General features: G+C 33.6%; 1 protein-coding gene and 2 non-coding genes across 3 annotated transcripts; 2 read left to right on the forward strand and 1 right to left on the reverse strand.

The window, feature by feature from the left end:
- Positions 1-792: 792 nt before the first annotated feature.
- LOC139850776 (small nucleolar RNA R71) lies at positions 793-899 on the reverse strand. Its single transcript, XR_011760157.1, has one exon. It is a non-coding gene; the product is annotated as a small nucleolar RNA R71 (small nucleolar RNA).
- Positions 900-2,490: 1,591 nt separating this feature from the next.
- LOC139850768 (small nucleolar RNA R71) lies at positions 2,491-2,597 on the forward strand. Its single transcript, XR_011760149.1, has one exon. It is a non-coding gene; the product is annotated as a small nucleolar RNA R71 (small nucleolar RNA).
- A 6,746-nt stretch (positions 2,598-9,343) lies between these two features.
- Positions 9,344-11,019, forward strand: LOC139848980 (uncharacterized). The gene is made up of 2 exons (XM_071838659.1): positions 9,344-9,427; positions 9,940-11,019. Exons 1-2 carry the CDS (start codon positions 9,344-9,346, stop codon positions 11,017-11,019), a joined length of 1,164 nt encoding a protein of 387 aa, XP_071694760.1.
- The last annotated feature ends 324 nt before the right edge of the window (positions 11,020-11,343 follow it).

Here is an 11,343-nt window from a genome sequence, read left to right on the forward strand (position 1 = left end):
TTAGATGATCTAACGATATCTTTTTCTTGATGCCACTCATGTGAGTGGGAAGCAGTGTTATCAATAATTTTGTAAGCTCCAGTTGCGGTTTTCTTCATAATGGAACCACCAGCTGCTATATCGATGTCTTTTCGTGTAGTAATGTCGCATCCTTGGTAGAATATTTGTACTATTTGATAAGTGTCTAAACCATGTTGCCGACATCCTCTTAACAACTTTCCAAATCTTGTCCATGCCTCATATAATGTTTCATTTGGCTTCTGTGTGAACGTAACAATTTCTCCTTGAAGTCTCACGGCTTTAGATGCCGGAAAGAATTGTTTAAGAAAATTTTCAACTAAAACATTCCATGTAGCAATCGCCCCTTCAGGTAACGATTCTAACCAATCTTTGGCTTCTCCCTTTAAAGTCCAGGGAAATAACATGAGATAGATCTGTTCATCCTCAACTTCTCTGATCTTGAATAGAGTACAGATCCTATTAAAGGTACGAAGATGTTCATTTGGATCTTCCTTCGGCGCACCACTAATAGGATTTCCTTCGGCGCACCACCAATATAGTGGTACGCCAAAAGAAGATCCAAACGAACATCTTTGAACCTTTAATAGGATTTGTACTCTATTCAAAATCAGAGAAGTTGAGGATGAACAGATCTATCTCATGTTGTTTCCCTGGACTTTAAAGGGAGAAGCCAAAGATTGGTTAGAATCGTTACCTGAAGGGGCGATTGACACATGGGATGTTTTAGTTGAGAAATTTCTTAAAAGATTCTTTCCGGCATCTAAAGCCGTAAGACATCAAGGAGAAATTGTTACGTTCGCGCAAAAGCCAAATGAAACATTATATGAGGCGTGGACAAGATTCGAAAAATTGTTGAGAGGATGTCCTCAACATGGTTTAGACACTTATCAAATAGTGCAAATATTCTACCAAGGTGTCGACGTTGCTACACGAAAAGACATCGACACGGCAGCTGGTGGTTCCATTATGAAGAAAACCGCAACCGAAGCTCACAAAATTATTGATAACACAGACTACCACTGATAATGCTAAAAACGAACATATATTTCATAGCATTATTCTTCAAGAAAGACAAGCTTTTAGTTGCAATTGTTCTATTTACAAGTGATATTCGTTTAAATAATAAAAGGTGAAGACAAAAGACAGATTCGACGAATTGAAGACGCAAATGACCAAAAAGCTAAAAAGTACAAAATACAATCCAAGTGGTTAAATTTATTGATGAGAAACGTCTCAAAATTACAAGAGTACAAGCCGTAAAATGCAAAGTACAAGATATTAAATCGTACGCAAGGACGTTCGAAAATCCGGAACCGGGACATGAACCAACTATCAGCGCGCGACGCAACGGGCCTAAAATTACAAGTCAATAATGCACAAGAATATAATATAATACATATATAATTATATAAAGTTATATATATTATATAATATATATTAAATAATACGAGCAGCCCACGTTTTGGAATCACATGGGACCAGTGGAAGGCGGCCATGCGATTGCATGGCTATGAAGAAGAAACTCCATGCGATCGCATGGAGTACTGTTGCTGAACACATCTATAAATTGAAACGAATTCTGGCCGAAATATTTACACCATATATTCATCTACTCTCTATATCTCAATATATATATATATATATATATATATATATATATATATATATATATATATATATATATATATATATATATATATATATATATATATATATTTGAGATATAGAGAGTAGATGAATATATGGTGTAAATATTTCGGCCAGAATTCATTTCAATTTATAGATGTGTTCAGCAACAGTACTCCATGCGATCGCATGGAGTTTCTTCTTCATAGCCATGCAATCGCATGGCCGCCTTCCACTGGTCCCATGTGATTCCAAAACGTGGGCTGCTCGTATTATTTAATATATATATTATATAATATATATATAACTTTATATAATTATATATGTATTATATTATATTCTTGTGCATTATTGACTTGTAATTTTAGGCCCGTTGCGTCGCGCGCTGATAGTTGGTTCATGTCCCGGTTCCGGATTTTCGAACGTCCTTGCGTACGATTTAATATCTTGTACTTTGCATTTTACGGCTTGTACTCTTGTAATTTTGAGACGTTTCTCATCAATAAATTTAACCACTTGGATTGTATTTTGTACTTTTTAGCTTTTTGGTCATTTGCGTCTTCAATTCGTCGAATCTGTCTTTTGTCTTCACCTTTTATTATTTAAACGAATATCACTTGTAAATAGAACAATTGCAACTAAAAGCTTGTCTTTCTTGAAGAATAATGCTATGAAATATATGTTCGTTTTTAGCATTATCAGTGGTAGGCTGTGTTATCAATAATTTTGTGAGCTTCGGTTGCGGTTTTCTTCATAATGGAACCACCAGCTGCCGTGTCGATGTCTTTTCGTGTAGCAACGTCGACACCTTGGTAGAATATTTGCACTATTTGATAAGTGTCTAAACCATGTTGAGGACATCCTCTCAACAATTTTTCGAATCTTGTCCACGCATCATATAATGTTTCATTTGGCTTTTGCGCGAACGTAACAATTTCTCCTTGATGTCTTACGGCTTTAGATGCCGGAAAGAATCTTTTAAGAAATTTCTCAACTAAAACATCCCATGTGTCAATCGCCCCTTCAGGTAACGATTCTAACCAATCTTTGGCTTCTCCCTTTAAAGTCCAGGGAAACAACATGAGATAGATCTGTTCATCCTCAACTTCTCTGATTTTGAATAGAGTACAAATCCTATTAAAGGTTCAAAGATGTTCGTTTGGATCTTCTTTTGGCGTACCACTATATTGGCATTGATTAGTTACCATGTGTAGGATTTGTCCTTTGATTTTATAATCTGGCGCATTAATGTCTGGCTTAATATTGGAGTGACCTTGGCCAGTGCGTGTGGCTCTCATTCGATCTTCCATACTTAGAGGTTCCGTTACTTCCATAATTGAATTTGTTGAATACGAATCACTAGAAGATTATGATTTAACGGTTTGTGGTTCAGGAGGAATGATTAGTGGTTCAGGATCTTGGAATTGTCCTTGAATATCCCTCGGGTTCTCAATTGTGAAGTCGGGCTCAAAAAATGGATTATCAAAAATTTGAATTGGAGTTATTGTTCGACTAGATGATAATTCTAAAGAAAAATCAACAGCGGCAATATTAGCTAGATGTCTTGATCGAGTTACATGTGGTGAACGTATGAAAGGTGGTGAACGTTTTGCTCGATGCATTCAATGAATATCCTATTAGTTATAAAAATAAAAATTATATAAGTTATTAAATTAATAGACTTTCTGCTTTTGCCCACGTTTCAAATAGCCAAAAGATGCAGCAGGGAGCCAGGATCCTTTAAGTCGGAAAATCCATAACTCAGCCACTAACAAATCCAACTATTACTACGAAGCAGAAAATTTTGGATGTCTATCAATTTAACTGCTTAAAATAATTTTTCCGTCTAAATTTAAAGAAAATAAAGAAAATTCTATATCCTAAAAACTATAGCGTAGAAATGAGAAAGAAAAAGCGCGTCGAAAAATAAGGAGTCGAAAAACAAGCGTCAAAAAACAAAAAGTTGAAAGATAAATCTAAAACTAAAATATTTCATCTAAAACTTAGCGTCTAAAGGTATTAAAGCTTAAAAGGAATTCTATATCCAAAACGGCAATAACTTAAAAAGGCACTAAAATCTATTAAATACTAAAGCGATAAGCGACGACGTAAAATTCTAAAGCGTCTAAATCTTAATCTAAAGAAAAAGCACTTAAGGGATTTTACGGCAAAGCCTAAAAATCTAGAAATATAAAATAACTACGGCAAAAACTAAGTTAAAACTAATTACGAACGAAAAATATAAAGACTACGAATAATAAAAAGATACAAATTATAAAAGGATATAATCTAAAAATAAAATTTTATATAAAAATATTAATTTTATATTATTTTTATAAAAATATTAATCTATACAATTAATAATAATAATTAAACTTAATATTACAAGTTAAATATAAAAACTAGAATTAAAAACTAATTAATATACTTAAACCCTAAATAATAATAATAATTAAATCTTAACCCTAAATAATATGATTAAATATACTTAAACCCTAATTCGTATTAATTACGCGTACGAGGTATGTGGCCTGTCAGACTAACTCATGCAATCGCATGAGTTTTGTTTGTTTGAGCCATGCGGTCGCATGGTGTGCAGACTCAAAAAGGTTGCAGGCCGAAATTTTGCAGGTTCAGCGTATTTTTTTTCTTTCTGATTTCTGATTTCTGTTTTTATTTTATAGAAAATATAATTTAATTAAAACTTAAAAAAAATTACTTATTAGTTTTTTTTGTAACTAAAAAAAATAAAACCTTTTTAATTTAAACACTTAAAAATATATATATATATATATATATATATATATATATATATATATATATATATATATATATATATATATATATATTATGTTTTTGTATTTTAATATTTAAAACTTCCTATATTTTTTTTTACAAAAATAGATTAAAAATAAATATATATATATTTTTTTAGAATATAGCGTTTCGCTTCGGTGTTGTCCCTGACAGCGGCGCCAAAAACTTGATGTGTGCGAGGTGTAGTACGAAATACTATTATTTTTATTACGAAATACGATACAATTTACACAAGTTTTATTATTTATTTATATAGATGAGATATACTTAAACCTTGCTACAACACTTATAGGCAATGTACCTAATCGTAGAGTAGTGTAGTTTTTAGTAAGTCCGGTTCGTTCCACAGGGAGACGGCTTATTGCGTACACTATATTTTTAAACAATTATATTTGTATATATATATATATATATATATATATATATATATATATATATATATATATATATATTAGTAATATAGTATTATTATTATTATTATTATTATAAAAGGGAGGTTTTAACGTTTAATGACCGGTTTGTCGATTTTAAATAAAGCGTAAAGATAAATGACGATAATTAAAATGCGTAAAATAAATGACGATATATAAAATGATGATAAATAAAAGTGTGATGAGATATAAAATAAAGGAATTATGCTTATTTAAACTTCCGTAATCATGATGTTTGACATTTTGATTTTAATTAATTGTTGCCCGGGTTAATTGTCATTTGTCCTGGTTTATTTGATACCTATCTAGTTTTTGTCCATAATAGTCTATCGGTCATAATTATAAAATGCTCGTCAAATTAACCTTATTCCCGAAGTCAAATATTCCAACTAATTAGGGATTCGAACTGTAACAAGGTTTTAATACTTTGTTAATAATTACACCAGGTTATCGACTGTGTGTAATCCAAGGTTTTAATACTTTGTTAACAATTACACCAATTATCCTTGTATGTAATCCACCCCTGTTTTAATTGATCCATGATACACTAATTTATTCACTTGGCCATAATGAATAATCAATTACCCAATCCAATTGATTAATTAAATGATTGTAAATGATGTCGTATAAACGTCACTAAATAGGACATTCGTAATCATTTTAATAATTATTATATTAACTAATTTGAATATAGGTTCAACAGGTTCCAATGAGTTGTCGCTCAATTAGACAATACCCCCATCTATTAATAGTCATAGTCCAATGTTCACAAGTGTCGGTCTTTTGTCCAAACCCGAATTATGGTACAAAATCCAATAAACACATCTTAATATTTAGCCCAACATCACGATTACTTTGGCTCAAATAAGCATAATAATAACTTAGTTACGAGACATTAATTCAAAAAGGAAGAACATAGCTTACAATGGTATTTAATCGCGTAGCGTTACACGGACAGAGTTCCGACTTTAAAACCCGTAAAACATTTCTTACAATAACCCAACTAGACCATAACTTTATTATTAAAATTAACTTATATTAAAATTATAATATAAATATATTTATGTTTACAGAAGAAGGAATGAAAAGAGTGTGTGTAGTGTTCGTCCGAGTTCGTGGCTATTTATAGCACTTGGCCAACTTCTGATGCCCATGCGATCTCATGGGCTTTGGGCCTATATGCCATGCGATCGCATGGCTACCTGATCCAGCTCACAATGCTTTGTTTTTTAGTTTGCCGACACTTTATTTAAATATATATATATATATATATATATATATATATATATATATATATATATATATATATATATATATATATATATATATATATATATATATATATATAATATATAATTTTATATAATTTTATGTATATTATATTATATTCTTGTGTATAGTTGACTTGTAATTTTAGCTCCGTTGACTTACGCGTTGATGCTCGGTTTATGTCCCGGTTTCGGATTTTCGAACGTCCTTTCGTACGATTTAATATCTTGTACTTTGCGTTTCGCGACTTGTACTCTTGTCATTTTTGGACGTTTCTCATCAATAAATTGAACCACTTGAATTACATCTTGTACGTTTGAACTTTTTGGTCATTTGCGTCTTCAAATCGTTGTCTTCTTCTTTTGTCTTCGCACTTATTTATTTAAACGATTATTACATAAAAATAGAACAATAGCAACTAAAAGCTTTACATATTGGAAGGATATTGCGCCTAAATATATGTTCATTTAGAGCACTATCAGTGTTCCAATCTCCGATGCCATAACCAGGCTTTCCTCGTAGGTGTTCCGTGAGCAAGAAATACTGTACCCCGTTGGGAAACCTCGTCAATATAATATAGTTCCCCTTTTTCAATGCCACGTCCAATCACCAGTCCCATCTGGATATCCTGCAAGATGCAAAATGTTGGATACATTAGGACTTTACAATTTAATTCTTTTGTTACTTGACTTACCGATAACAGCTTATGAGACAAAGCATGTATATATAGACAATTAGGTAATTTAATCATTGGTGAAATTTCAATGGTTCCACCACTTTTGACTTGAATAATTTCACCATTAGCAGTTTGAATTTTGTCTTTTTAGGTTTAGTTTTTTAAAAAATGTCATTTTTATCAAAAGTCATAGTATCCGTTGCCCCACAATCAAGAATCCATGACTTAGTTTTAAAATTTTCCGAGACTATATTTGCTTCGGACTGGGGCACTTTATCGTTTTGTATTTTATTCAAGATAGAATAGCTATTATGGCAAGAAATACTAGGTTCAGGCCTTCTAATTCGTTGTTGTGTTCCGGGTCCAGTTTCACTAAATAATTTTGGCCTGTTTCTTTTATCTGGCCCATCTTCATTTTTATTAGCAACCCTATTTTGTTTGGATCTAATTAAATTTTGGGCTCTTGCAGTATTCTGCTTACTAGTGTTACTAAGCCCATCAAGCCCACTAGCCTTACTGGATCCATTAAACTCAACCGTTTTATTAACCCCCTTTGTAATCCCTAGACAAGCCACGTACTGTTCTTTTCTTTTTCCCAGATTCAACACGGGGACCTACTCTCCTGATACCTAAATAAAACGCGTGCTTACCTTTCTTCTTCCCTAGATTAGTCTCGTGACTAATCCTATTGGGGTTATAATCTGCAAATAAAGAGGAAAAGGTTTTGAGGGACTTACCTTGTTCGGTTTTGTGAGCAGCAACACCTCCAAACCGTAATTCCGGTTTGGTGGTGGTTGGTGGTGGTTCAGCTACTGCCGTCGCTCCTTTTTTTGGTTTAGTCCACCATTCTGGTAATCCCTTGATTTCAAAACATTGCTCCCTGGTATGCCTTGTTTTCCCACATTTAGTACACACCAATTTTGATTTATCGATCCTTGATGATGATGGCTTGTTCCGGTGACGGTACGGATTGGCAGTTTGCCCAAATTTGTCGGTTTTATTTGCTGCAACGAGACCGAATGTAATTCCTTGATGGCTTGAATCAGTTTTGGTTTGCCCAAGGATGTGTTGGTGAGCCATCTCCTTCCTCACCGTTGCATATGCTTTTCCTGGTGTAGGTAAACCTTAAAAGCTCTCTTTTAATTGTGTCATAATTTCGATCAAGAGCATTTAGAAACTGAAAAAGTTTATGTTCTGTTCAGATTTTGTTGTAGGTGATGATGTCAGTGGAACACTTCATTGGGTTTGGATCTCGTCTATTTATTTCCCCCCAAATTCCCTGCATCGTGATCCACAAGTCTTCAAGGGATTGATCTTTTTGTTTGATGTTATTCGCTTTGACATGTAAGTCAAAGTTTTGAAACTTGTCTTTACTACTGTTGTATGAGGTCACAAGAGCATCCCATAGCAGCTTGTCAGTAGCAAATTCTGTCAAGTTGCTAGCGAGATTTGGCTCTATATTTTGAATTAACCATGAGAACACGATTAAATCGTCTTGTTCTCATTGGTCAAATTCTTCATTGCTCTTATCGGGTGGATTTGATGTAAGGTGTTTAGGAGATGTTTTGATTTTCCTCCTATTGCCACTTTGATCATACGAGCCCATAAGGCATAATTGTGGCTAGACAAACTGATGTTGATTTTTAAACTATCAGATAGTTTTGGGCTGTGACTAATATTGGTTTTTAACAGATGGCTTAATTGAGTAGCAAGATCATTGGTTTGGCTAACAGATTGGGTGTGGATACTGTCCTCATCAGACATTGTAACCCCCAATCAAATTGGTAGATGATTGAAGCTTGAATATGAGTGTATTGATCCAAGATCTATACCATAAGCTCTGATACCATATTTTCAATTGATTTAAAAGATTGGAAGCCGTTTTATTGATAATGAATCAGTTATTTCAAACTGATGAAGTGATTGATACAATTACATAATGTGTTATTTTATACAAGAAGACTAATAACAGCTAATTCTTAATAAAGTATGGATCCAATAGAGTTTTTGGAACCACTTTATATAAAAGGAAAATGCTGTCTTTGTGTCTGACTTAATAGCCATTTGACTTCTGTTGACTTTTGTCTTGGACTTCATTCTTGTGACCCTCTAAACTTGGAAGTGATGATAATGCTTTCTCTGATCCAATTATTTAACCTTCCATAAACGGCACCAAAGGTATTTCCTTAACTTTTATTCTTTAACATGAAAGACATTGATGCCATACGAATTACCTTTTTCGATATATTGAAGATCCATTCGAAGTATCAAATTTGAATTTCGATTAAAATCGAACCTAGGTTAGCAGTTAATTTAAATCTTATAAAATATAAAAGGTTCGGTAGTTAATATAAAAGGTTGATGTAATAAGACCATTTTTGGTGGTGACGGGGTGATGAGGCATGATGGGGTATTTTTGTGGGGTATAGTGCTGATTTGGCCAAGGTGATGGGGTGATGGAGTTTGTAGTGGTATGGCGTGATGGTTATGTGATGGTTAAGAAATGGGGTATTTATACAAGAAAAGAAAAGAAAGAGTATTGAATGAGATACGTGGCACCACCTCATTCGATATCCAATTTAAATCTGTAAGTGATGGGGTGATCACGCCAACAATTTTTTGGCTCCATCACGCCCCATAGTGGTGTGATGGTGGTAGTTTCTAGGTGATTGTGCTTCACTACATATGGTCTAAATCTTTTTGCCAATCAGTCACAAGTAGGTTAAAAGTAACATGTATTCACTTGCAAGTAAATGATATTAGTTCAGAGAGATTTAATAAAGGATAAGAGCAATATAGGAATTAGGAAATTATACCATCACTTTAAAAACAAACAGGCAATTTCTAACAAACATATATCAAAATACGTATGTATTAAGTAATTAAGATCCAATGATCTATGTAATATTTATAAAAAATATTGGACGGGTCATCCAAAGAGTAGAAAATGACATAAGCTTGGTAGTCATATATTGTCAACATAGTTAGAACTAATTGTCCGGTTGTCAATTTTCTCTTATGAAAAATGATCGATAATGCTCACCTATTAAATTAACAATGTCATTACCCATGTACTATATACCACGTACTATCTTATAGATAAACTCATTACTGCAAGCTATTCCTACGAAATTAGCGAGTCCAAGTCGTAATAAAGAAACAGTGGAAGTTAATAACTCGTTTGAGGTTCTGAATCAGGCGGATAATGAGACAAGTGCAGAATTCAATAAAGAGTATCATGTTTATCCTGAAAGAGTTCTTAGAGACGAAGAGAGTGATATAGACGGTAACGACACTGAACCAATTAATCTTGGCAAAAAAAATTCTGAAGGTGCAAGCACACCTGTTGTAAGGCTCCTCATGAATAGCTTTGCAACATGGAACATTCGGGGGTTGAATCGCATCCCGAAACAGAAAGAGATTCGTGATGTTGTAGCCGGTAATAATTTATGTTTTTGTGCTATATTGGAGTCGCATGTTGATGTTAGTAAACTAAGTAATATTTGTGCCTCTGTCTTCCGAAATTGGCAATGGACTTCAAATAATGCTATGAGTAATGGTGGCACTCGTATTATTATGGGATGGAATCCGGTAATTATTAATGTTATGGTTATAGATTCTTCTGACCAGGTGATGCATTGTCTTTTTGATTTGATGCGCGAAAACAAACGAGTTTATGTGTCAATTGTGTATGCTAAGAATTACTATATTCATCGACGATCGTTGTGGGATAATCTTTGTATGCATAGTAGTTTTGTGGGTAATCACCCGTGGGTTATTATGGGCGACTTTAATGTTTCCCTTAATCTTGATGACTCTACGGCAGGAAGTTCTAATGTAACAATTGCAATGAGGGAATTTCGTGAATGTGTCGATCATATGCGAATGATAGATGTTTCTCACTCGGGTCTACACTATACATGGAATCAACGGCCAAATGCGCTTGATGGTATTTTGAAAAAGATTGACAGGGTAATGGCGAATGATGTGTTTATTAATGAATATACTAATGCTTATGCGGTGTTTCTTCCGTATCGGATTTCTGATCATTGCCCGGCGGTTCTTAAAATCCCCTCAACATATGTTGCTCGTGCTAAGCCTTTCAAATTTAGTAATTTTATTGTTTATAAGGAGGGTTTTGATGATATTATAAGGAGGGTTTTGATGATATGCGAATGATAGATGTTTCTCACTCGGGTCTACCTTGATAATAATCCATGCTCTGTTGAGGCGAGAGAGGATCATTGTCACCTTCTTCATGCATTTAATGCAGCGGTATTAGATGAGGAACGATTTCTTCAACAAAAAGCAAAAGTCGAGTGGCTTCGTGTTGGAGATAATAATTCAAGTTACTTTCATAAAGTGGTCAAAAGCAAACTCCATATGAGTCACATATCTACTGTGGAAGATAATTTGGGCACTATGGTAGAAGGACAAGATGCACCAGCATGCTTTGTTACACATTACATGAATTTTTTGGGGACCACATCAGAGGCGTCACAT

Source organism: Rutidosis leptorrhynchoides, chromosome 5, assembly GCF_046630445.1.
Source record: "Rutidosis leptorrhynchoides isolate AG116_Rl617_1_P2 chromosome 5, CSIRO_AGI_Rlap_v1, whole genome shotgun sequence".
Classification (NCBI taxonomy): domain Eukaryota; kingdom Viridiplantae; phylum Streptophyta; class Magnoliopsida; order Asterales; family Asteraceae; genus Rutidosis; species Rutidosis leptorrhynchoides.

Excerpts from the sequence above, each read along its gene's own strand:
- LOC139848980 (XM_071838659.1), top strand. The coding sequence starts at position 9,344 with ATGGGGTATTTATACAAGAAAAGAAAAGAAAGAGTATTGAATGAGATA. Across the intron at positions 9,428-9,939 it reads TCGATATCCAATTTAAATCT|ATAAACTCATTACTGCAAGC; the intron begins GTAAGTGATGGG and ends ACTATCTTATAG.